General features: G+C 45.0%; 1 protein-coding gene and 1 long non-coding RNA gene across 5 annotated transcripts in view; one reads left to right on the top strand and one right to left on the bottom strand.

Annotated features, from left to right (window-relative positions):
- The window catches only part of LOC309678798, an 85,780-nt gene that overhangs the window by 15,844 nt on the left and 43,632 nt on the right, over nt 1-26,304 (bottom strand). Inside the window, exons 10-12 of one of the 4 annotated variants that reach the window (XR_014269779.1) lie at nt 15,442-15,558; nt 15,218-15,321; nt 4,655-4,786 (exon numbers count right to left, since the gene is read on the bottom strand). This is a non-coding gene — a long non-coding RNA (uncharacterized lncRNA). Of the gene's footprint in view, nt 1-4,654; nt 4,787-15,217; nt 15,322-15,441; nt 15,559-26,304 lie in introns of those variants that run through there. The other 3 variants (XR_014269780.1, XR_014269782.1, XR_014269781.1) reach the window with 3 other exon arrangements.
- Nucleotides 3,891-24,543, top strand: LOC309678796 (myosin heavy chain, skeletal muscle, adult-like). Its single transcript, XM_082491956.1, has 38 exons — nt 3,891-4,942; nt 5,030-5,173; nt 5,267-5,423; nt 5,978-6,005; nt 6,103-6,214; nt 6,403-6,495; nt 6,622-6,685; nt 6,779-6,877; nt 6,977-7,080; nt 7,162-7,300; nt 8,278-8,396; nt 8,497-8,646; nt 9,196-9,366; nt 12,079-12,388; nt 12,498-12,568; nt 14,093-14,180; nt 14,272-14,389; nt 14,654-14,777; nt 15,223-15,359; nt 15,449-15,704; nt 17,105-17,347; nt 17,459-17,635; nt 17,721-17,866; nt 17,954-18,044; nt 18,133-18,522; nt 18,757-18,883; nt 18,978-19,096; nt 19,392-19,588; nt 20,430-20,613; nt 20,700-20,865; nt 21,039-21,163; nt 21,357-21,665; nt 21,766-21,969; nt 22,331-22,456; nt 22,552-22,722; nt 22,809-22,913; nt 23,047-23,142; nt 24,256-24,543. The coding sequence occupies exons 1-38, from the start codon at nt 4,736-4,738 to the stop codon at nt 24,406-24,408; spliced, it is 5,820 nt and encodes a 1,939-aa protein (XP_082348082.1). The 5' UTR covers nt 3,891-4,735; the 3' UTR covers nt 24,409-24,543.

The following is a 26,304-nucleotide window of genomic DNA, read 5'->3' as shown; positions in this document are numbered from 1 at the left end:
GGTCCAATAGTGCAAAGGAAGAGCAAAGCCCTGCACCTGGGAAGAAACAACCCCAGGCACCAGTATGTGCTGGGTGCTGACCAGCTGGAAAGCAGCTTTGCCAAAAAAAAGACCTGGAGGTCCTTGTGCACACCAAGTTGAACATGAGCCAGCAATGTGACCTTGTGCAAAGAAGGTGAATGGTGTCCTGGGCTGCATTAGGAGGAGCGTTGCCAGCAGATCAAGGGAGGTGATCCTTCCCCTTGACTCTGCCCTGGTGAGGCCACACCTGGGGTGCTTTGTCCAGTTCTGGGTTCCCCAGTATAACAGAGATACAGAGCTACTGAAGAGAGTCCAGCAAAGGGCCACTAAGGTGATGGAGGGACTGAAGCATCTCTCCTGTGCTGAGAGCTGGGACTGTTCAACCTGGAGAAGAGGAGGCTGGGGGGTATCTTATCAAGTATATACAAACCTGAGGGGAAGATGCAAAGAAAATGGACCCAGGGTCTTTTCAGTGGTGCCCAAAGACAAGACAAGAGGCAATGGGCACAAACTGACACACAGGAGATTCCCTCTGAAAATCAGGAAACACTTTTTCACTGTGATGGTGACCAAGCACTGGTATAAGTTTCCCAGAGCTGCTGTGAAGTCTCCATCCTTGGAGATATTCAAAAGCCATCTGGATAAAAGCCTCTCCTTCTTCGCTATGCCCTGCTTCACAACCCTTTTCTGAGATTTGGACCACTTTCAAAAAAAGACTTCAGGTTTCTAACACTGGCTTAGGAGGACTTACTAACACTAAGTTCAATACCCAAAGCACTGTGGAGTGACTGTCCACACCTGGACTCAACTCACTGGCTGCTTTCCTTTCAAACTAGACCTGCCCTTGCCTCACTGCATGCCCAGAGCTGCCTGGCCATTTGCCTCTCTCCTACCTGTTATGCAGCTGGGTCCACATCCTAGACAACACAACAGCAAAAACCCAGAAGAGCTCTACTGGGAAGACTGGCTTTGGCAGCGACCACTGGGAAGTCAAAGATTTTGAGTCCCCAAAGTCAGGTGGTCCTGCCTAGCACACTCAGATAGACTCTCCATGTAGCCCCAGCACATCCTGAGGGCACTTTGTCCCATCCTGACAGCACTGCAGAAGACAGGCTTGCTACCTACCGCTGAGAGCAGGGCCTCACAGAAAACCAGCAGCGATTTAATAGTTAACCTGCTGCTGCCAGAGGATGCTGCCTTTACAGTGCAGATGTTACAGCTTCCCAGTGAATGGGAGATGAGAACTCCCTCCCCAGCCTGAGGGGAGAAACACCCCCGCCTCCCAACACACAAGTCCTGGGAGAGGCCTCAGCCATCCCTTGCTCTTCTTGCATGGCCTTCTTATCCCGGGGCTCTGAGCTGCCAAGGCCCTCCTGTCCCCTCCTCGGCCAGGACCCATAGCCACTGGGCTGCTGGGCACCACGTGGCACCCCAGCACCCTGAGGACTCAGCTGCAAGAGCCCCTCAGAGCAACGCCTGCTGGTCCCATGCACAGTTGTGCTCTGGGTCCCGCTGGAGGGAGGTGTCCCCACCAGCACCCCTTGGTGCCAGCTCCTCAGAGAGGCCAGGCTTCAGACGCACCCCTGGGCTCACCATTTCCCACTGGCTGGCTCTGGGCTCCTGCTGGGAGTGTGCAGGCTGTTTCCATCAGCCTCCCCGTGCCCTGAGCATGGAGCTCAGCTCTGGGTTTGGGCTCCAACAAAGTGGGTAGCGCAGTGCTGCAGACCTCCTTAATATGGGCTTTACACGCACAGGACATTGCCTGATGCTGGATATTTCATCAGATCCATGCACTATTTTTCTAACTTTGCTTATATGTTATCCACCGAGCTCTATTAATGACCAAAATGCCAATGACCGGGGGAAGAATGTGTTTAAATCTGACAGGATTTAAAGCAGCTCACATGACAGTACCCTCTTCCTAAAACTAGATCAGTGTCTGTCCATGACTACCAGCGAATCCCCCTTCCCCCCACTCTATCAGCATTTTACAGGCGTGCCTGCTACCCCCAATGCTCTGGTATAGGTGTTGCTGTGTTTTTTTGAACTGTGCAAATGTGTAAGTGTGCAAGATATTTGTGATGAAATGCAAGTGCTGGACTAAGGATGTACTGGGTGCAGAGGACCTGGGACTGCACGCTGGTTTGTGCATATGTCCAATCATTTTCATAGGTACGGCTGACTAGGGGATTTTTCTATCAGTTGTAGGTAGGAAAAAAAACTGTGGGGGCCGTTCCCACATCAGAGTTATCTTTCCTAGGGTTATAGGCATGGGAACACCTGGATAAGCTCAGAAGTTGCCAGCAAAAGACGGGAGCATCTCTTGCTCGCTGGCACTGACGTTCTGATCAGAAGTCTCAGCAGGTATAACCCCTCCCATAGAACAAGGGGATGCACAGAGCCACAACATTTCTTGGAGAATCTCCCACTTACTTGCAATATGAAGTGTATACAGAGAGGCACACGTGCACATGTCTCTGTGTGCACGTGCGCACACATTCTTCCTGATATTCCTGAAGCTCCCTCACCTCTCTGTCAGATGCACCAGCATAAAAGCCCAGGTAGAACCCAGCCTCTCGCTGCTGCAGTCTTTGGCTGACCATCCTGCTGTGCCTGTAACCCTCGTGAGCTGTTATGCATCTGCACTTCTGCTTTCAGGATTTTACCATCACAACTACCAAAAGCTTTTAATAATGCTAATTTATCTTTTAGCATCCTGTTTTATCTATTGTACAGCTGGGGTATCTGTGGCGCAGACATACCAAGCAATCCACCCTGGGTCATACAGTGAGTCGGTGGGAAAGCCAGCAATAGAATCCATAAGTCCTGCATCCAAGTTCTCTAAGTGCCTTGACTAGTCCAGATTCCCTCCTTAACACCCTTGTCAGATTGTTTATAGGAGATGTATTCATATAGTCAGTAAGACATCAAAATTTTCTAATTATATCTAGCAATGTCAAATGACAATTATGCCCTTAGTTCAGTTTGCCAGACAATGCTTTACCAAAGAAGGTTTGCCAAAAATTTTTTGACCGAAGAAAGAGTAGGCATCTGTAGCATCTGCAGACTAGATCGTATAAAATGTCCCTGCGACAAGTCTGTCCTGTCTCCACAGAAAGCTTCAAGGTAAGTGTATGGGGTCCGCAGGCTTGCAGGAAGGGGACGGTGCTCTTATGTGCTGCCTCCAGCACTCATTTCCAGGAGGGCACTCAATTTCTCAGCTCAGGTTTTAAATCTGCTTTCAAGGCACCTGCACATTTTCACCCTGGATTTCTGTGCAGCAGCAAGTAAGGAGTTGCCATTTCTCTTTCACAGTACCGACCAGCTGCCAGCCTGCAAGCCACCCATCTGGTGTCACGAGAGGTAAGAATCTGATTTATTAATTCTTAGAGGGCAGAGAAAGATCCTTTGGGGTGGGATTTCTGGAAGGGTCGCTGTTTCACCCTATATTCAAACCTAGTGTGTTTACAGTAGAAGGTTTTGGGATGCCCAAGGGTTTCAAGTGTCTGTGTTTGAAGTCTCTGACCACTGACCACAGACCAGAAAATCCCCGTGGGCATATTCTTCACTTCTGTTTGACTGACCTAACAGGGATCAAGGTGTGTTGGCTTCCCATCTTTGCTATGGCAGCTGTAGAACTGGACCAAGATGAACACAGCAGGAAAAAGTGCAAAATTCTGCATTCTACCACAGAACGTATGAATTAATAAATCATCTGAGCATACAGACATTCTAACTAGCTTTGTAAAATACCAGAGCTATCTTAGATACTCATTTTCTTTCTCTGTACCAAAAAAAATATTTATTTATTTATATATTTATATATTATTTATATTATTTATGTATTTATTTTAATGATTAAAGAGAGAATAAATTTTACTAATGTGGCTAGAGAATTTTCAAGTGAAGTTGGCTAAATTTAGCTACCTACATGTGTAATAAAGCATCTGAAGAAATACTCTTGTTTTTTCAAAGCTTTGAGAACTCCCCTGTTCCTAGATTTTTTTTCAGTAAGTATTTATTTGGGATCTTAACACAGGCTTGGCAATTCCAGTTTCAGTGTTCACTCAGGTCAGAACTTTGGGACTGACATTGTTTAGATATTGTACTGAAAAATGACAAATGCATATGAAAAATTAAATTATGGCAGAATATTACAAAGCATGCCCTTTTCTTTCAGTCGAAAACTTCATTAGGAAAATTCCTTAATTTCCCACTGCCTTGCTGTTACCATTATATTTAATTTAATGAGTAAATTTCCCACAGGGTCAACGTTTTCAAAGACTGTAGGTCACTTAAACTACAGTTTTTCAGAAATGTTACTTCACTTTTCGTCCTTTTAACAAAAACTCCTAACTGTTTCCATTTCTAACAGTGATGTCTTACTGAAACCTGCTCAGCAAATTCACACTTATAGACACAGTATTCTTAAAGCATCAAACCCACAGTTCTGAAAGGTCATTAAAATTTGCTCTCCTAAATGTTTGAAGACCTAGAATACATCAATGAAAACCTTTTATTTTCTAAGTTGACCTAAAAATCAAGTCTTTAGTTAGCTGATGTTAGGTGTTCCAAATACTTGGAGTATGAAGAGAAATGAAGGCCCAGAATATAAATTTTTTCCTAATCTTACGGAATAGATGTAAATAATCAGTGCCATATTGTTCCTCCCCATTAGAGTCCTCTGCTGACATCTCTTCTGTAAAGTGCAGCCATGGCTTCTGCAGACTCTGAGATGGCCGTCTTCGGGGAGGCGGCTCCTTACCTACGAAAGTCAGAAAAGGAGAGAATTGCGGCCCAGAACAAGCCGTTTGATGCCAAGACGTCCGTATTTGTAGCCCATCCTAAAGAATCCTTTGTGAAAGGGACAGTCCAGAGCAGAGAATCAGGGAAGGTCACTGTCAAGACTGAAGCAGGAGAGGTGAGTGAAAAACAAGGCTGAAGAACACCATTGGTTCCCACTCTGAGCTTTTAGCTGACATACATGGATCTTTTGTTTCCTTGGCAGACCCTAACTGTGAAGGAAGATCAAATCTTCTCCATGAACCCTCCCAAGTATGATAAAATCGAGGACATGGCCATGATGACCCACCTCCACGAACCCGCTGTGCTGTACAACCTCAAAGAGCGTTATGCAGCCTGGATGATCTACGTAAGTACCAGCAGCAGTCTTCCGTTGGGTAGGGAGGAGGAACTGCTGTGCCAGGCTAAGTGGAAGCCAACGTGCTGTCTCCCTTCCTCGCAGACCTACTCGGGTCTCTTCTGTGTCACTGTCAACCCCTACAAGTGGCTGCCGGTGTACAACCCGGAGGTGGTGTTGGCCTACCGAGGCAAGAAGCGCCAGGAGGCCCCTCCACACATCTTCTCCATCTCTGACAACGCCTATCAGTTCATGCTGACTGGTGAGTGCTTGACCTCCTTCACAGCAATCTAAACCAAAAAGCCCCACTGATCTCACTGGAGCATGTGACAAGCCAGCTTAAAACACCACAGAGATGTTTGACTGAGAACTTGATCGAATTATGCAGGAATTAATTTCAAGTGAAACTGACCCGCACTGTGTACTTTTTGCATTTTATGTACAAAATTCTACACTCTCCCACTGCAGAAATACTACTTGACTCCGTTTGCTACGTGTTTTTCACTGATAGGAAAGAAAAAGTTATTATTCTATATAATCCACTATTTTGAACACAGGTAGGCTGATTGCTTAGATTTCTTGATGAGAACTGTGTGAAGGCCAAGTGGATGCACAGCTTATCTCAGGATCTCATGCCTCTAGGAGCTCTGTGCATCCATTTGGTCTTACACTTGCTACTGTTAGGACCTGGAAGGGAATTGGGTACTCTTGGACTTTCTAAAGATGCCCCAACTTATATTTGCAGCTTTACTTCTCATTCAGCTCAGTGTTACTCAGGACAACTGCTAACATTATATTTGTTTCTGCCTCTCACAGATCGCGAGAACCAGTCAATCCTGATCACGTATGTACACCCCCTGCTCGGGTCCCTGTGGGCTGTCCAGTGCCGGGGGACCTCCTGCCTGACCACACGCTCTCTGCTTCTCTCTCTGGTTTGACAGCGGAGAATCCGGTGCAGGGAAGACTGTGAACACAAAGCGTGTCATCCAGTACTTTGCAACAATTGCAGCCAGCGGGGAGAAGAAGAAGGAGGAGCAGTCAGGCAAAATGCAGGTGAGTCAGGAAGAACAGACTGAATGTTCCACATGAAATTGCCATATCCACTGAACACTGTAATTGAGGAATTATCATACTGTAGGGATGAAACCATTAATTAATAGATGCTGGCTTGAATCAAGGCTTTCCTCTGTTCCTCATGTGATTTTTGGAAAGGATAACCAGCAATAATTATCATCCTGCAGGGAACGCTTGAGGATCAAATCATCAGCGCCAATCCACTGCTGGAGGCCTTTGGAAATGCCAAAACTGTGAGGAACGACAACTCCTCACGCTTTGTAAGTTGTTGCTTTGGACAAAATCCCGTCTTATTATAACAGTAGTGATGGGGTCGTGGTATTCTCAGATAAGGAGATGGCAATGAAATGCATCCAGGCTGAAATGCTGCTTCTTCTCCTGAACAGGGCAAATTCATCAGAATCCACTTTGGGGCCACAGGCAAACTGGCTTCTGCAGACATTGAAACTTGTAAGAGACTCTCCTGGCCTGATCCCATTCCTTCCCAAATTCCCACCTCCATGTACGTCCCTGTGCCTAACTCTGTCCTACCTTCCGTGACAGATCTGCTGGAGAAGTCCAGAGTCACTTTCCAGCTCAAGGCAGAAAGAAGCTACCACATATTTTATCAGATCACCTCTAACAAGAAGCCGGAACTAATTGGTAGGAGGCATTGGAGAGCTTTTTGGAGGAAGGTCACTGAGCAACATTTAATTACATTCGAAATAGTGAAATTTAACCCATGAACCCATTTGTTTTCAGAAATGCTTCTCATTACCACCAACCCATATGACTACCCATTTGTGAGTCAAGGAGAGATCACTGTTCCCAGCATTGATGACAAGGAGGAGCTGATGGCTACAGATGTAAGCAACTTACAAAACAGGTCAACAGGCACAGGTCATGCATAACATGCAAATATTTCACTTTTCTGATTGTATTGCCAGAGTGCCATTGACATCCTGGGCTTCAGTACTGATGAAAAGACCGCAATCTACAAGCTGACAGGCGCTGTCATGCACTATGGGAACTTGAAGTTCAAGCAGAAACCAAGAGAGGAGCAGGCAGAACCTGAAGGCACAGAAGGTATTTCAAACTCAATAATTAACCCTTCTGAAAGACACTATGGATGTGGAAGTCAGCAAAAGTTGTTCTTTGTTGTACTTTAGGATCCCAAGGAAATCAGTAAGCCAGAAAAAAACTGTCCCTTGTTCTCTTCTCATGAGGAGAAGCTCCCTGATCTCATGTTTTTTGGATCTTATGCTATGAAGAATTAATAGCTTAAACTGTCCTTTATACACTTCCAGGAAGTCAGGAGCGATGGATGTCCTTCCTGTAACATTATGTGTCATACCTTTGTTGGAATATGGCTTGCAATTGTGAAACAGCCAAGTGGTTCAGCTCTAACAGGACGGGGGATAATGTTGACGTTCACCCTCACCTGTCAGATGCTCAGGGAACTCTGGTGTGAGAAGTGTATTTGATTCCTCTCCTTTATTAGGGCAGGACCTACAACCCACGTCTCTGCCTTTCAGAGCAAGAGCTCCTCTTGCTAAAGGACTAGGCAGAAGGTGGGAAGTACCATAGGTAAAAGGATGAAACCCAGTGAGTTTTACTGAACATCAGAAACCAAAGCTCAGAAAGGGTTGTAGACTCAGGATTTGAAAGAGAACAGAGATATCCTCTCTGTGTTCCACACTAAATATTGGGTGGTTTTTGATCACCTGAGTGTAGATCAGTACCTGACTGTTGTCACTGCAGCTCCTGAGTTATGCATGTACTAGAAATATGCAGGCTGGCAAGCTGCAGCTTTCATTTTTGTGCCAGGAGATTTTTGAAAACATCATTACTTTCTACATGCTTCAGTGAAGATTTTCAAACAAATTATTTTAGAAAAGCTCAATAAGCATAACAATGATTTTGATTTTACCACGATTACCCCTGTGAGAGTCTATCAAAGTATTTCAAAGAAAAAAGATCTGAACCCCGCAGCCTTTAGAGAATACTCCAGGATTCAAAGTATATGTGACGCTAAATTCTTCCTTTTTCCTCTGCCTTTTTAGTTGCTGACAAGGCTGCCTACCTTATGGGTTTGAATTCAGCTGACATGCTCAAGGCTCTCTGCTACCCCCGAGTCAAGGTTGGGAATGAGTATGTGACCAAGGGTCAAACTGCACAGCAGGTAAGAAACATGTGGTAACCTGAAAAAATGTTTTGAATTAAGATCCCATTGATTGTCCCCTGGTCTGTATGGTAAAGCCAGGCATTTATTTTTCTCATAGGTGCACAATGCTGTAGGTGCCCTGGCAAAAGCTGTCTATGAGAGGATGTTCTTGTGGATGGTTGTTCGCATCAACCAACAGCTGGACACCAAGCAACCCCGACAGTACTTCATTGGTGTCCTGGACATTGCTGGTTTCGAGATCTTTGATGTAAGTAACAAAGATTTGGTAAGAGCTGTTTGGAGGTGACAATTGGATGTTATGATCACTCTGGGACATATTTTTAAAGACGACATAACATCATCATGTAATTATTTGAAGCTATTTGCCTTTTTTTGTCATGAAGTAACAAATGACCTTTCAAAGGACTCGTCTTATTTCAGATGTGCAAACTCAAAAGTACAGAAGGGTCTAAGCAGAAAAATTCCTTGGTTTAAATGAACAAGGACAAGAGAGTATAAAACCATGTATATTATGATAGGCCTAAACTTGTTTTTCTTTTTTCTCCTTGTCCTTTGGTCTCGGATTATACAGGATATATATTTTATCTTCACTTTTTTACCAACGAAAAAAATAATGCCTTGTGGTCAATTAATTTGATGCATTTCTCTGTTCCATTATGTAGACATAAAGCAGACTGAAGAAATGCACAGCCTTGACAATGAAGCCAAGATAACTGCATTCCTTATTTTTAAAGGATGAGGTTTTGCAATTATTGCTGTATCTTGCAAATATGGGTCTTTCTTATTTTACTTTCAGTTTAACAGCTTTGAGCAGCTGTGCATCAACTTCACCAATGAGAAACTGCAACAGTTCTTCAACCACCACATGTTCGTGCTGGAGCAGGAGGAGTACAAGAAGGAAGGAATTGAATGGACATTCATTGACTTTGGGATGGACCTGGCTGCCTGCATTGAGCTCATTGAGAAGGTATCCTTCCTGTTCAGGTGCATTACATGAGTGTAAACTCTGTAATTACTTGGCCTCGTTTTTCAAAGGGATCTTCTGTGTTCATGTCCAAATAGTCACGTTTTGTTATTCAACGTACTTTGTGCTGTAGTTTATTTTTTCTGTCAAGTGAGACATGAAGGAGATTTCACACAGCTTTGTGGCAACAAGTCTGTACTGATCTCTTTTCAAGTGCCAAAAGATGCTTCCCTGAGGAGAAGGACCTGGGGGTGCTGATTGACGAAAAGCTCAACATGAGCTGGCAATGTGTCGCAGCCCAGAAGGCCAACCGTATCCTGGGCTGCATCAGAAGTGTGGCCAGCAGGTCAAGGGAGGGGATTCTGCCCCTCTACTCTGGTGAGACCCCACCTGGAGTGTTGCGTCCAGCTCTGGAGCCCCCAGCACAAGAAGGACATGGACCTGTTGGAGCAGGTCCAGAGGAGGGCCACGAAGATGATCAGAGGGCTGGAGCACCTCTCCTATGAGGACAGGCTGAGATAGTTGGGGCTGTTCAGCCTGGAGAAGAGATGGCTCTGGGGAAATCTTATAGTGGCCTTCCAGTACCTAAAGGGGGCCTACAGGAGAGCTGGGGAAGGACTTTTTACAAGGGCATGTAGTGATAGGACGAGGGGGAATGACTTTAAACTGGAAGACGGTAGATTTAGACTAAATACTAGGAAGAAATTTTTCACTTTAAGGGTAGTAAGGCACTGGCCCAGGTTGCCCTGAGAAGTTGTTGAGGCCCCATCCCTGGAGGTGTTTAAGGCCAGGCTGGATGGGGCTTTGTGCAGCCTGGTGTAGTGGGAGGTGTCCCTGCCTATGGCAGGGGTGTTGGAACTCGATAATCTTGAAACGAACATGAACCAGCAGTGTGCCCAGGTGGCCAAGAAAGCAAACGGCATCCTCGCCTGTATCAGGAATAGTGTAACCAGTAGGATCAGGGGGGTAATTTTACCCCTGTTCTCGGCACTGGCAAGGCCATATCTTGAGTACTGTGTTCAGTTTTGGGCCCCTCACCACAAGAAAGACATTGAGGTGCTAGAGCGTTTCCAGAGAAGGGCAATGAAACTGGTGAGGGGTCTGGAGCACAAGTCTTATGAGGAGCTGCTGAGGGAACTGGGGTTGTTAAACCTGGAGAAAAGGAGGCTGAGGGGAGACCTTATCGCTCTTTACAACTACCTGAAAGGAGGTTGCAGAGAGGTGGTAGTCGACCTGTTCTGTCAAGTAACAGCTGATAGAACAAGAGGAAATGGCTTCAAGTTGCGCCAAGGGAAGTTTAGCTTGGATATTAGGAAGAATTTCTTTACTGAGAGGGTCATCAGGCATTGGAACGCATTACCCAGTGCAGTGGTGGAGTCCCCATCCCTGGAGGTATTTAAGGGTGGTGTAGATATAATGCTTAGGGACATGGTTTAGTGGTGGGCTTGTCAGTGATAGGTTGATGACTGGCCTAGATGATCTTACAAGTCCTTTCCAATCTAGGAGATGCCGTGATTCTGTGATCTTCAAGGTCCCTTCCGACCTATTCTGTGATTCTAAGATTGTTAAATTCCAATGACAGTGTTTTTCTAAAACGGCTAGAGTCAATTTCTAGGTCGGCATGTCCTCCTCACCTTTCAGATCTAATAGCTCTAACAGCTCTAACGTAGAAGATGGACATACGTAACTGTCAGCTCACAGTCATACCTACCTGTGCATTCTTTGACTGACAATGAGAAGGCAGTTGCATTGCACATGAGATGAAAAGGTCAGTGGCTGGCAGGATGGTAAGTAGTTAGAATCACAGAATCACAGAACAGCTGAGGTATAAAGGCAGCTCTGGAGATCACTCAGTGCAAACCCTTTGGTCGAGGCAGGGTCAGCTAGAGGAGGTTGCTCAGGACCATGTCCGGTTGGATTTTGAATATCTCCAAGGGTGGAGACTCCACAGATACTTTGGGAAATCTATTTCAACTTTTGACCACCGCCCCAGTAAAAAAGTTTTTTCTTCTGTTTAAATGGAATTTCGTGTATTTCAATTCATGCTTGTTCCATCTTGTCCTGTCACTGGACACCACTGAGAAGCCTCTGGCTCTGTCTTCTTTATCCCCTCTCATTAGGTATTTATACACATTGATAAGATATCCCAGAGCCTTCTCTTTTCCAGGCTGAACGGTCTCACCTCTCTCAGCTTCTCCTTGTATGTCAGAAGTTCTGGTCATTTAAATATCTTTGTGGCCTGTCACTGGGCTCACTCTACTATGTCCACGTTTCTCTTGTACCGGGGAGCCAAGAACTGGACACAGCACTCCAGATGTTTCTCAGCAGAGCTGAGTAGAGGCAAAAGATCATGTCCCTTGAGCTGCTGGCAACACTTAATGCAGCCCAGAATAAGTTGGCTGCATAGAAGGGTGTTGGCTCATGTTCAATTTGCCAAAGGCATCTGTGTGTGTTTTGAGTCCCTCTGGATAAGAAGGTAGTGCTCTGATTTTATAAAGCTTGTTCTCAACACAAACTAAATTAATTTCCATTGATCTTTATGAATCATTTTAGTGTTAAAAAATTTAAGTGTCAATATGTTTAATCTCACTTTCTAGCATAAAATGTAATTGAATAATAATGTTTTCTGATGCGTTCCACTACTCTGCCTATGCGACAGTCATTATTGTCCTGAAATCTAAATTGTAATCTGTCTCCCTTGTGCATTTCTCCCAGCCCATGGGTATCTTCTCCATCCTGGAAGAGGAGTGCATGTTCCCCAAGGCAACTGACACCTCTTTCAAGAACAAGCTCTACGACCAGCATCTGGGGAAGTCCAGCAACTTCCAGAAGCCCAAGCCTACCAAAGGGAAGGTTGAGGCCCACTTCTCCCTGGTGCACTATGCTGGCACGGTGGACTACAACATCACTGGCTGGCTGGAGAAGAACAAGGACCCCCTGAATGAAACTGTCATTGGGTTGTACCAGAAATCATCACTGAAAACACTGGCCTTACTCTTTGCCAATTATGGTGGAGCAGAAGCAGGTTGGTTCTATGAATTCCATATTTTCACTGATGTACAGCTTATAAAAAGGAATCATAAAAGGCAAAACCAAAAATCTAAATACTTTTTCATTTCCTTTCAATTTTGCAGAGGCTAGTGCTGGCAAGAAAGGTGCCAAGAAGAAGGGTTCTTCTTTCCAGACTGTCTCAGCTCTTTTCCGGGTACAGTAAAGAGTTCACTATTTCTTCCTAAGATGAGGAGTAAACCCACCTTGTAAAATGGCTAGTCATTTTTTTTGGATTATTTAGGTTAAAAGACCCTGAAATTCCCTTGTACTTTTTTTATGCTTCCTTCTACTGAATGCACAACTTTTCTTTTTGTCCACTTGTCGCAGTATTATGTTTCCAGAGGGAAGAACTTCATACAGAAAACTTCTAAAATAAACCTAAAATATGCCAGTTTTCTTCCAGATGCTTACCTCTGGGTTTGGAACATTTTATTGCCCTCTAACAACATTCTGCCTACTGTTCTGGAGGATGACCTGGTTGCTCCATTTATACCTCTAGTTTTTCTCCATGATTCAGGAATCAATCTCTTATAGTTGAAATATCACCACTCCTTGGGTTATGGATTTTTAAGACATCAGATACTTGACAGTTCTTTGTCATAACAAAGTCTTGCTGCCTGGCTGCTCCATACACTTCTGCCAGGTGAAATACTTAGTCTTTTGTGAGGATATTTATTACCATATTCATCCTTCATTTACGACTCCTTTCTTGATATAGCCTAATTTCTTCTACAGATCTGCTGCATATGATTCTTGATTATCTGGCAGCCTCTAGCCAGTGCAGTGAAACAGGTCACGTGCACGTGTGCATATGCCCCAAGAAAAATAATTGTAGCTGTAGTGCTTTGGTCTTGCAACTGAGACATTATTGCCAGCATGTATCATTAAAAAATAATGCAATAAGCCTATGTTTAAAGGTCATAAGACTTTAAGAGGTAATGTTATAGAAGAAATATTATTTGCTGCATTTAGGTTGCATTTCTGTTATGTTTTCAAACTTTCTTCCACTATACTTCTTGTTTAGACATGTTAGTGTTTAGACATCTCAATGTTTTGGCTGCTTAATTTATGTACTCTGAGACGTCCTCTGGAGGCACCTGCTTCCCTTCGTTAATTTTAGGCAAGAATCATTTATAAGTAAGTATACAAATATAAATTACAAAACAAAGCTGGGATTCATCTCACCTTATTCTCATTTTACCTTATGAGATAAACACGTAATCTAGACATATAAAAAACTCAGCTTGTCATTTTTGTTCCTTTCAGTGGGGAAAACAAGAAGGTTCTATATGTCGTGTGATCCATGTGACCCATCTTAAATGCCTACGTAAATGCTTCAAACTGCCTCGTAGAGGTACCAGTTTACCTCTCTGACTACATCCAATGGAAGACGGATATAATTTCTAATGAGGGCATTCCACTAGAGTCAGCGAAATGTGTTAAAATTCTATGTTTAACAGTATGATATTTCCTACAGATTAATCAGAAGAACTTTAAATATTTAGTTAATAACATCAAAGATCTGTGGAAAGTCAGAAAAACTGGTGCTGTGGGCTTCAGTTCAGGATTCTGCAAGCTAATTTTTGTCCCATATCTCGTTATCTCATTTCAGAGGGCTTGATGCTTTATAGTGGAAATTACATTTGCTAATATAAACTTTTGTTAATAACTCTCCCAGGAGAATTTAAACAAGCTGATGACTAATCTGCGAAGCACCCACCCCCATTTTGTACGCTGCATTATCCCAAATGAAACAAAAACACCCGGTAAGAGACCCACATATAGGTTTTCATTATGATGCATCTCTTCCCCTCTGTTTTACAAAATATAGCATATATTTGTGCTCTGAATTGCTAGGTGCCATGGAGCATGAATTGGTGCTTCACCAGCTGCGGTGTAATGGTGTGCTGGAAGGGATCCGAATTTGCAGGAAAGGTTTTCCCAACAGAGTCCTGTATGCAGATTTTAAACAGAGGTCAGACTTCTTTCCCTTAATCAATTATTTTGTCTATCTTGAGTAGCTTGTGAAATTCATGTTTCACCTCTGATGACAAAAACCTGCTCTAAAGTTTATGTTCAGCACGGCTGTTATGTTCTCTATGTTCTTAGACTCTTTCTTGCAGTGTACCAGCCAATCAGTCTCAACAACAGACCTCTTTATATTCATAGAATCACTTAGGTTGGAAAAGCCCCTTAAGATAATCAAGGCCAATACAAGTCTTTCCGTTTTCTCCCTCAGATACAAAGTATTAAATGCAAGTGCTATCCCAGAGGGACAGTTCATCGACAGCAAGAAGGCTTGTGAGAAACTTCTTGGATCAATTGACATAGACCACACTCAATACAAATTTGGTCACACCAAGGTACAAGAACTGCTTGTTTCAAGTGCTATGTGTTTTTGGTTTGCATGGCTTAAGAATGATATTCAGATTCTCCAGATAGTATGTGAAATGATCAAATAGTGTATTTAAAAGAAATCAACTGAGCACTTATTGACTCAACACTTGAATAAACTGAAATTCATTGCCATAGGAAGATTTAATGAAGAGTTAATTACGGGTTAGTTTAGGACAAAGTTGTAGAATAAAAGAATCAAGTGTTAATAAAAAGCAAAGACAAAACATCTGGCTATTACAGTTCCCCAGCTGCAGGTAACTGGAAGCTTGGAGATATAAAAAAGCATCTGTCGCTACATACACTGCTTGTGCTTTTGCTCTTTCTCTTAACTTCCCATATTATCTGCCATGGGGGACATGGAACTGAACCAGCAGCATATACACTGCACCTATTTTCATATTGTTACCTAAGGTCTTCTTCAAAGCTGGGCTGGTAGGCCTCTTGGAAGAGATGAGAGATGAGAAGCTGGCACAGATCATCACCCGCACACAGGCCAGGTGCAGGGGCTTCCTGATGAGAATGGAGTACCAGAGAATGGTGGAGAGGAGGTAGACATTTCTTCAAATTAGGTTCACTGTGTTTGGCTTATTATGTCATTATCGTCTAAATATTTAATATTATTTGACTTACCCTTCAGAGAGTCCATCTTCTGCATCCAGTACAACATTCGTGCATTCATGAATGTCAAGCATTGGCCCTGGATGAAGCTGTTCTTCAAGATCAAGCCCTTGCTGAAGAGTGCAGAATCTGAGAAGGAGATGGCCAACATGAAACAAGAGTTTGAGAAAACCAAGGAAGAGCTTGCAAAGTCTGAGGCCAAGAGGAAGGAGCTGGAGGAGAAAATGGTGAAACTGGTGCAGGAGAAAAATGACCTGCAGCTGCAAGTGCAGGCCGTGAGTACCACCAATGTGCCTCATTCTAAATGAACTGTGATGATCAGGCTGATATTTACAACTACATTTTCAAAAGACACATAGAAACTACAGTTTAATCCAATTCAATAACTGGTGCTCTTAAAAATATAACTAGCTTCAATAAGGACTGTTGGGAGGCTGTAGTCAAGATATTACATGGGTGAGACTTTTTATGGTGTATGCTGCGGTCTCTATCATTTACATTCAGTTAAATTGCATCAGAGCAATCAAGAAACATTATTTTTATTATTAGCATAATGTTTTTTCTTCTAGTAATTTTTTCCTAGCTCTCCAAAACTGAGTATGTTTATCCTTTTATAACCACATGATCAGGAATTCTTAGGACAAGTTAAGAGGACATTTCTTTCCTCTCTTCGCTCACCAGTCAAACAGGATAACTTGTTTCTTTCCACTGTAGGTGGTGGCTTAGCTGTTACAAACATTACTCTGTCATAATACTGAATTGAGAGGAACCAGAAATTAATATTCTCACTCACCTCCTAAATCACTCAGCATCATTACATAAAATTATGTGGTACATCTGTGGTGTTGTAATGCTGTGGTTTCTAAATTAAAGCATTCACAGAACAGAAAAGACTGTATCCTGTTGCATAGTAATACTATGCAACATATGTGACATATAGGAAAATGCCTATGCACCCGTTTTTAAAGAATCTTGAACTATACAAATACAAAAAAATCCACTCACTGATAAAATTATCGTTTTTCTTTCATATTATTTCTGCTAGACTGAAACTTGAGACAAAATATAATTAATACCGCAGGACATCTGTTGCAAAAAAAAGCCTAGAGACAAATTTTCCAGCAACTCCTTTTTTTCTTAGCTGATGAGGGTCTCACAGAGAAAAGCCAAAGCTGCCAGATGCTGATTATTTTTGGGCTGGGGTGATGAAAATCTAAATCAGAAACAGTTGCTCCAAAAAGACAGCAGGGTGAAAAAAGAGAAATACAGGAATGATGTGAGCATAACCGTGACTTTGGTATTTATATGTATCTTGGCATACGGTTATCATTCGGTACTTCATAAATATGGGAGATATTCCTATAATTAAGCCCAAATTTATGTACTTTGTGCTAAAGTTTGATACTATGGGATAATATTGGATTCTATACCTTAACCAAATATGTATATATTCGGGCATTTATGTAGAATGAAAAGAATTTTATTTGGTATTAGCTTTCAAAAATGGCTGTTTCAAAACCAACAATATGAAATTATTCTGTATTATATTTCCTTCTGTTCAACAATAAACCAATTTTGAACTGCAAAATTACTAGTCAGAGCTCTAAATTATGAAGGTAAGCATCTTGATATTCCCTCAAAAAATATATATCTAAAAACGGTATTTCCCCAACAGGAAGCTGATGCTTTGGCTGATGCTGAGGAAAGGTGTGACCAGCTCATCAAAACCAAAATCCAGCTGGAAGCCAAAGTTAAAGAAGTGACTGAAAGGGCTGAGGATGAGGAAGAAATTAATGCTGAGCTGACAGCCAAGAAGAGGAAACTGGAGGACGAATGTTCAGAGCTGAAGAAAGATATTGATGACCTTGAGTTAACACTGGCCAAGGTTGAGAAAGAAAAACATGCCACTGAAAACAAGGTATGAGGAAGAAGACATCACTCTTACAGAAAAGACTTCTGTTTTGTTATACAGTATAAAGTTTTAAATATTTTTTTTTCTTTATCTGCACTTGCTCCCTTCTTCTCAAAGGTGAAAAACCTCACAGAGGAGATGGCAGCCCTGGACGAGACCATCGCCAAGCTGACTAAAGAGAAGAAAGCCCTCCAAGAGGCCCATCAGCAGACACTGGATGACCTGCAGGCAGAAGAGGACAAAGTCAATACACTGACCAAAGCTAAGACCAAGCTGGAGCAGCAAGTGGATGATGTAAGCCCACGGGCATAGAGCAAGAAGAGGACAGGTATGGAGTTAGACCTGACTGGTGGAGCACTGATGGTCTTGTTGTGTTTAGCTGGAAGGGTCCCTGGAGCAGGAGAAGAAACTGCGCATGGACCTGGAGAGAGCTAAGAGGAAACTCGAAGGAGACCTGAAGCTGGCCCATGACAGCATAATGGATTTGGAAAATGACAAGCAGCAGCTGGATGAGAAACTGAAGAAGTAAGTGTGGCTGTGGGGCACCTGAGTGCTGGGCTGGTGCACTTGTCTTTTCTCTGTGAGCTCTACCACGGTTTGCTTTGCCCAAAGGAAAGACTTTGAAATCAGCCAGATCCAGAGCAAAATCGAGGATGAGCAACTTCTGGGCATCCAATTACAGAAGAAGATCAAGGAGCTGCAGGCAAGTCTCTGCCCCTTCCCCTCTCTCACCCAGCCCCAGGTCAGGAAGGAGGAGGACATGGGTGTGAAGGGTCCCTGATGTTCCCCAGGCGCGTATTGAGGAACTGGAGGAGGAAATTGAGGCAGAGCGAACCTCTCGGGCCAAAGCCGAGAAGCATCGGGCTGACCTCTCGAGGGAGCTCGAGGAGATCAGCGAGCGCCTGGAAGAAGCAGGAGGGGCAACTGCAGCTCAGATTGAGATGAACAAGAAGCGTGAGGCAGAATTTCAGAAGATGCGTCGCGACCTCGAAGAGGCTACGCTGCAGCACGAAGCCACGGCTGCCACCCTGCGGAAGAAGCACGCGGACAGCACAGCTGAGCTTGGGGAGCAGATCGACAACCTGCAACGAGTGAAGCAGAAGCTGGAGAAGGAGAAGAGTGAGCTGAAGATGGAGATTGATGACTTATCCAGTAACATGGAGTCTGTCTCCAAAGCCAAGGTACAGAAATACTTTTATTAGTAATTTGAAAACAACGTAATATTTCTGCTTAATCTTATTTAACTATTATCAGGTTATAATATAACTGTTTTCTTGGACTCTTATGTATAGAACTGTGGGCATATGCACATAGTCCCCAGATATGTAAACTGCATCTTCTGGACACATATTCCTGCTGTAACTAAGGCAGTATAGAGGTATTACTCTATTTTCTTTTGTGTGACTGGCACATAGGCAAATCTGGAGAAGATGTGCCGCACTCTGGAAGACCAGCTGAGTGAATTTAAAACAAAGGAGGAGCAGAATCAGCGCATGATCAGTGATCTCAGTGCTCAAAGAGCTCGTTTGCAGACAGAATCTGGTAAGGCACTTCCAACTCTAGTTTGGAAATGGGAGACCCACCTTAGTGACTCTCTTGACTGTTAAAATATTTTCTTAATGACAAACTTGTCCAGGTGAATATGCACGCCAGGTGGAAGAAAAAGATGCTTTAATTTCTCAGCTGTCTAGAGGGAAACAGGCTTTCACCCAACAGATAGAAGAATTGAAGCGGCAACTAGAGGAAGAGATAAAGGTGAAGATATTTCATGTTATATATGAAAAATATAATTTACATTACATTATCTTTGGTGCAGTGTTAAACAGTTCAAAAGGTGGTCTAATTAGAAGTTCAAACATCCCATTAGGTAATGCAACCTAGGCCTTCTCAGTGCAGGACTCCCAGCCCTTTGCAGTATATCAGACCTCATCTTTTATTTTTTTCCATGCAGTCAGTTAATCACTGTTTGTCTGGGATATATGTCTAAGTACCAGTAGAAGATAATTTGTCAGGATACATCTACTCCTTATTTCAATCTTTTTACCACCAGGCCAAAAACGCCCTGGCCCATAGCTTGCAGTCCGCTCGCCACGATTGTGACTTGCTCCGGGAGCAGTATGAGGAAGAGCAGGAGGCCAAGGGGGAGCTGCAGCGTGCCCTGTCCAAGGCCAACAGCGAAGTGGCCCAGTGGAGAACCAAATACGAGACGGACGCGATTCAGCGCACGGAGGAGCTGGAGGAGGCCAAGTATGTGGGGAGGTTGGAGAAGACTGGCATGGACTAAGAGCAGAAATTTCAGGAGACTCCTATGAGATTGTCAGGAAGAAGCCAATGTTCTGCTGTGGGGTGGGGTGGCAGGACTGTATCAAATGCACACTGTAACGCATGTGGGTTGGAAAAAAACCAAATAGGCAAGCATGTGTAGGAAACAGAGAACAGCAGAAAGAAACTTTCTAGTATGTAGACAAATAGAAGAGGAATGTGGACCATAGGCTGTAAAGTGGCTAAGCATGCTGTTGAGAAAAGCACCAAAGTATAAACTTCTCCTTCAGAGTTCACGGAGTTTCAGAGTTGGAAGGGACCTCTAGAGATCATCTAGTCCAAATCCCCTACCAAAGCAGGATTGCCCAGAGCACATTACTCAGGACTGCATCCAGGCGGGTCTTGAAAATCTCCAGAGAAGGGGACTCCACCACCTCCCTGGGCAGCCTGTGCCAGTGCTCTGTCACCCTCACCGTAAAGAAGTTTTTCCGTGTATTTGAACGGAACTTTCTAGGTTCTAACCTGTTCCCGTTGCCCCTCGTCCTGTCACTGGGAACCATTGAAAAGAGCCTGGCTCCATCATCCTTCAACCCACTCTTTGATACTTGTACGCCATAATAAGGTCTCCCCTCAGCCTTCTCTTCTCCAGGCTAAAGAGTCCCAGCTCTCTCAGCCTTTCCTCATAAGGGAGATGCTCCAACCCCTTAATCATCTTAGTTGCCCTTCGCTGGACTCGCTCCAGCAGTTCCCTGTCTCTCTTGAACTGGGGAGCCCAAAACTGGACACAGTTCCTTGCTAATTGTGAGCTATGCTTACCACCTCCCAGGAAGAAGTTGGCGCAGCGCCTGCAGGATGCAGAGGAACACGTGGAAGCTGTGAATGCCAAATGTGCCTCCCTGGAAAAGACAAAGCAGAGGCTGCAGAATGAAGTGGAGGACCTGATGATTGACGTGGAGCGATCAAATGCTGCCTGCGCAGCTCTGGATAAGAAGCAGAAGAACTTTGACAAGGTCTTTTGGGCTCCAGGCCAGGGGCTCCAGGGCAGAGCGTCCCCTCCTGGTTGCCACATGCATACTCACGCCCCGTTTCTCTTCAGATCCTGGCAGAGTGGAAGCAGAAGTATGAGGAAACGCAGGCTGAGCTGGAGGCCTCCCAGAAGGAGTCTCGCTCTCTCAGCACGGAGCTGTTTAAGATGAAGAATGCCTATGAGGAGTCCTTGGACCACCTGGAAACGCTCAAGCGTGAGAACAAGAACTTGCAGCGTAAGTCCCTGGCCCTCTGCTCCTGGCAGGGCTGTCTCCCCACCCACCACTACCATCGAAATCTGTGGGTCTGTGCCTGCAGGTCGGCAAAGATACCTGTCACCTTGGTGCACCAGGGCCTTTCCCCATTCAGCTCTCTGCCTGACCATTGCACTTTTCACCCTTCCTTGCAGAGGAGATTTCCGACCTCACGGAGCAGATTGCCGAGGGAGGAAAGGCGATTCATGAGCTGGAGAAAGTCAAGAAGCAGATTGAGCAGGAGAAATCTGAAATCCAGGCTGCTCTGGAGGAAGCTGAGGTACATGCCCATAATCACTGGTGTGTGCACTAAAACTATGAGCAATGGGGAAATATGGCTAAAAACTGCTTGGTCCCACCCTGCTCTGGCTGGGGAGTGCAGCCAGCTGAGATTCCCTGAGATATTCTGTAATAGAATAGAAAGCAAGCAGCAACATTACTTCTGTTATAAATGTTTGTGTCCCATTGTCCAGGCCTCCCTAGAACACGAAGAGGGGAAGATCCTGCGCCTCCAGCTTGAGCTCAACCAGGTGAAATCTGAGATTGACAGGAAGGTAGCAGAGAAAGATGAGGAGATTGACCAGCTGAAGAGAAACCACCTCAGAATTGTGGAGTCCTTGCAGAGCACCCTGGACGCTGAGATCAGGAGCAGGAATGAAGCCCTGCGGCTGAAGAAGAAGATGGAGGGAGACCTGAATGAAATGGAGATCCAGCTGAGCCATGCCAACCGCGTGGCTGCAGAGGCACAAAAGAACCTGAGAAACACACAGGGAGTGCTCAAGGTCTGTTTAGCAAAACTACAGAAAGAGAAATGACATCCCTGGCATTTTTGGCACCCAAGGGCACACTGCCACCTTGCAATGTCTCTTGCCTCTTTTACAGGATACCCAGATACACTTGGACGATGCTCTCAGGACACAGGAGGACCTGAAGGAGCAGGTGGCCATGGTGGAACGCAGAGCAAACCTGCTGCAGGCTGAAATTGAGGAGTTACGGGCAGCCCTGGAGCAGACGGAGCGCTCAAGGAAAGTGGCTGAGCAGGAGCTTCTGGATGCCACCGAACGTGTGCAGCTCCTCCATACCCAGGTAAGGGTGTGGTACCAAAAGCATTTGTGTTGACCCTTAACAAGCACAGAGGGCTGCTCTATACCCGAGGATAACGCAGGACAGTGGTCTAGAATGGCCTCGCTACTGCTCTCCACAAGGGAAGGTACACACAGCGCCCATCACCTGAGCCCACCACTCACGTTTTGTAAACAACCATTTTAAAAAGGATTCCAGGTTTTGAATTTTAAACTTGAAGAATAAACACTTGTCTGAGCCTGTAGGATTTTAAAAAGGATTCCAGGTTTTGAATTTTAAACTTGAAGAATAAACACTTGTCTGAGCCTGTAGGTTTGGTATTGCAGGCCTCAGACTACAGGTCTTCGAATCTCTTTTTGTATAGAACACCAGCTTGATCAACACCAAGAAGAAGCTGGAAACAGACATTGCCCAAATTCAGGGTGAAATGGAGGATACGATCCAGGAAGCCCGCAATGCTGAAGAGAAGGCCAAGAAGGCCATCACAGATGTGAGTCGGGGACTGCCTTCATTGCTGATTGTGGATGTATTCTCCCAAAATGTGTCTGCAGCCCTAAAATGGCTTTGAGTCTTTGCTCTCATCAGGCAGCCATGATGGCAGAAGAGCTGAAGAAGGAGCAGGACACCAGCGCCCACCTGGAGAGGATGAAGAAGAACCTGGACCAGACAGTGAAGGACCTGCAGCTTCGTCTGGATGAGGCTGAGCAGTTGGCCCTGAAGGGAGGCAAGAAGCAAATCCAGAAGCTGGAGGCCAGAGTGCGTAGGGCTTTTACTTGTGCATGAATGGACATGTCACATAAGCAGCCAGCAGGGAAGCTCCAAAGATGGGCTTCTTGTTGCAGGTGCGGGAGCTGGAAGGGGAGGTTGATGCTGAGCAGAAGCGCAGCGCTGAAGCGGTGAAGGGTGTGCGCAAGTACGAGAGGAGGGTGAAGGAGCTGACCTACCAGGTAAGGCAGGAGGCCTCCCTGGGCTGACACCTCTTCTTGCAGGAAGTTTTTGTACTTGATTGCCAAGTGGAATTTCTAACTGACATAGTGGGGAAAGCAGTTCACTCTCTTTCCTGTTTGCCAATTGCTTTAGTCTGAGGAAGACCGGAAGAATATTCTGAGGCTCCAGGATCTGGTGGACAAGCTGCAAATGAAGGTGAAATCCTACAAGAGACAATCTGAAGAGGCTGTAAGTATCACTCTGAGTGCTTGGCAAGAAATACTTTCTAAGTGGGTATCATGGTCATTGAGGAGATGAATATAAGAAACTTGGAAAGTGTGACTGGTCAATAACTGAGGGCTTCAAGTTTTTTGAAATCCTTATAAATTAGTGTAGCCTTTGAGAATGAAATCAATGAGCAAATAAGAAGTCTAATGTGGAGGCTAAGGGCACATAATATTTTTTTTGCATTAGAACAGCAATGTAGTCTGTAAGAAGGAGCTCTTATTAATAATACTGATAGTATAATATATTAAAAAGAACATATTTTCAGAAAAGAACATATTTTCAGAAGTTTGAAATTCATATAACCATCTTTCATAAAGAAGCCTGTGACCCTTGAAATTTGGAGAAGCTTGGTAGTTTTGTGGAAGAAAATGACTTGCCAAAACTCCAGAGTTCTATGCCTAGGAACAGAGAAAATGTTGCATAAGAAATCCTTCTGATTCAGCATATGCTCATCTACTACTGGGAGTTCTACATTTTGGATACAGCCAGGGAAATTTCAACAGATAGAGAAGGTGGTGGAAGTATACTCCCAAGCTACATAGCATACTGCAATTATAATTGTGCAAGGAACCTTTGCCGTTTGCTGGGCATGCTGCAACCAGGGATCAACTTAGGGAAGTTCTGCAGCCTGTGAATTTATGAATGTCTGAGCATGGCTTCTTTGCTGCTACAAACAGTTCCGTACAGACAAGGTCTTCTGGACTCAGATAAGGAGATTGGTGGTAGGGTCATGCAGGAGATCTCACGGGCACACCATCTCTTATAAATTCCTAACCCCATCTCAGGGTCTGCAGAGATAGTCGAATATTTAATTTCAGAGCTAACAAAATCTGATTTCCGGCTGCCCAGTTTGTTTCTTTCCCACATTCCATAGCAAACTATGTTCAAACCCTGTTCTGCTCTGTCTACAATGGATCTTCTAAAAAGGGGAGGATGAGGAGGTCTGTGTGAGGCTTGTGTGTGAGCAGTGGTGGGTGGGGGATGGAGGTCTTAGCGTTCCTCCAGGGAAGATGCACAGAAGGAGTGAACCCCCTGCCCTGGGCTCCTCACCACCGACTCCCTGTCCCCGCACAGGAGGAGCTGTCCAATGTCAACCTCTCCAAGTTCCGCAAGATCCAGCATGAGCTAGAGGAAGCCGAGGAGCGGGCTGACATTGCAGAGTCGCAGGTCAATAAGCTGCGAGCGAAGAGCCGGGAGTTTCATAGGAAGATAGAAGAGGAAGAGTGAGGATGTCATGAGGCAACAAAGTGACCTGAGGGATGCACAAAATGTGAACCTCTCGGTTGCTTTCTTCTGTAATAAGTCTCTGTACCCACGTCAATGTCTAGAGAATAAAGATAGTAGATTCCTCTGCATACACACTATGAATAGTGCCTTCTTTTTTGTTTGTTTGTTTGTTTGTTTGTTTTGTTTTGTTTTCTTTCGCTTTTCTGAACAAGCTTGGGATATTACATTGATTTTGTTGCTTTTCCTGGCTGGGGGAAGGGAGAAGCCTATGCAAACACTGGATTGAGGCTGGCCATTGCTGTGGAGACTACTGATAGTAGTAGTCTGTGCTCTCTTCCATCTCCAGCAGCTCCTTGCCCTGCTCCTGCCCTCACAGACTCTTCATGCTTCTCCCATTGTCCTTTCAGCACAGCTTACTTCCCATGTGAGAGGCAAGAGAGGGTGATCGCTTTCCTTTTTCCTTCCCTGCTTTTGTCTGTGATCCCGGCAGTCACGAACCCTAAACATCAGTCTCTGAGTAAGTTAAGAGAAGTCACGGTTCACTGCACCATGAAGGACCAACAGTTCCTTGGCAGAGACGATTTTTGGTACACAGAGCACTGTTATGACACATCAATAGTGCCCCTAAATTGTGCCATCTCTCTGACCCCAGATTGCCTCAGCTGCTGCCACCACCTGCTCCTAGTTTCTCTGCAGTGGGCAAAATGCTGAGCCCGGTTTGGGGCCACGTGCTGGAGGGACTGCCCCTTAGGGCCCGTTTCTCGCACACTGCGTGACACCAACACACCTCCTCCACACATCTCCTCAAAGGTCAGCCTCCTCGTCACCTCTCGCACAAGAGGCTGCACGTGGCATTGCCTCAGGCAAGAGAAAAGAAGAGAACTGATGGGCATACCCCTCCATTCCTTCCGCACCTACCTGTAGCTCGCTTTTGGCCTACCTACAGGCTAAGCAGGCAATACATTTCTGGGAAGAAGGGAAGGGGTAAGTTGTCAACCACTTTTTCCTTCCTTCAGTCCCTGATCTGAACAGCAGAGGCACAGTGGGCACGCACAACTGCAAAGTCTCATGTGCTCTATCAGCCGTCTCAGCTGGATTATCCCGACGCGTTACGCCTTGCCTCTAGTTTGGGTGAAAGACACGTGGACAGTGCCAAGGTATGTTAAGGACAAGCCCACAGATGCCTACCTAAGCGGATGTTTTCATAGAACTGACAGCTCTCGGCTTCCAAGTAACCTCTGTCCCTTCTTTTCAGGGACACCACACAGCCTTGGAGGATTTTCTCAGAAACCTCAAAGACTGCAGGGCTGTCTATACAGGGAATCAAACACAGGTTAGTGGTAGCTGAGGGCTATGAAGTTCATTTGGAAAACCTTGCAGCAATATCAACATAGAGAATTGCACCCACTGTTGCAGCACTGCCTGTCTGATGCATTCACCGCCAGTCACCCCAGCAGACTCCAGGCTGTGGGGGCTCTTGATGCAGACCAACGTGGAGTGAATGAGAAACACATTAGCAGCAACTGAGGAATGAGGTGCAGCTGGCACTAAGAGGAAGCAAGAAGCAGCCTCAGGAGCAGAGGCCAGGGTAGGCATTGATGTTGGAAGCTTGTGACAGTCCACAGCCTTCTCCCTCTCTCTACTGTACAAGCACTAGTATTCTAAACCGGAGGTGGGTCCTCCATGGAGCCCTGAGCTCAGCAGGGCTGCAAGGGTGGGAGTGGGGCTGGTGGTGTGGGCTGAAGGGACACAGGCTGTGCAGAAAGTGATTGTGCCCAAGCCTGAGGCAGGTAGCTCCTGAAGGCTTTCCATCTTGATTTGCTTACAGTGTTTTCAGGGGAGAGCTTGCCAGTGGCATTCCTCGGGATGATGGGAAGTGCTTAGGACTGACACTGT

Source organism: Vanellus vanellus, assembly GCF_965231255.1.
Source record: "Vanellus vanellus genome assembly, chromosome: 17".
NCBI lineage: Eukaryota > Metazoa > Chordata > Aves > Charadriiformes > Charadriidae > Vanellus > Vanellus vanellus.
The sequence above is the reverse complement of the archived record's forward strand: the minus strand, read 5'-3'. Positions and strand labels throughout refer to the sequence as shown.

What these genes read in the sequence shown, in the direction of transcription:
- LOC309678796 (XM_082491956.1), top strand. Translation starts at nt 4,736, where the DNA reads ATGGCTTCTGCAGACTCTGAGATGGCCGTCTTCGGGGAGGCGGCTCCT. An exon ending in TCAAGACTGAAGCAGGAGAG is followed by an intron (nt 4,943 to 5,029) that starts GTGAGTGAAAAA and finishes TTTCCTTGGCAG; the next exon opens with ACCCTAACTGTGAAGGAAGA. An exon ending in CTGCTCTGGAGGAAGCTGAG is followed by an intron (nt 21,164 to 21,356) that starts GTACATGCCCAT and finishes CCCATTGTCCAG; the next exon opens with GCCTCCCTAGAACACGAAGA.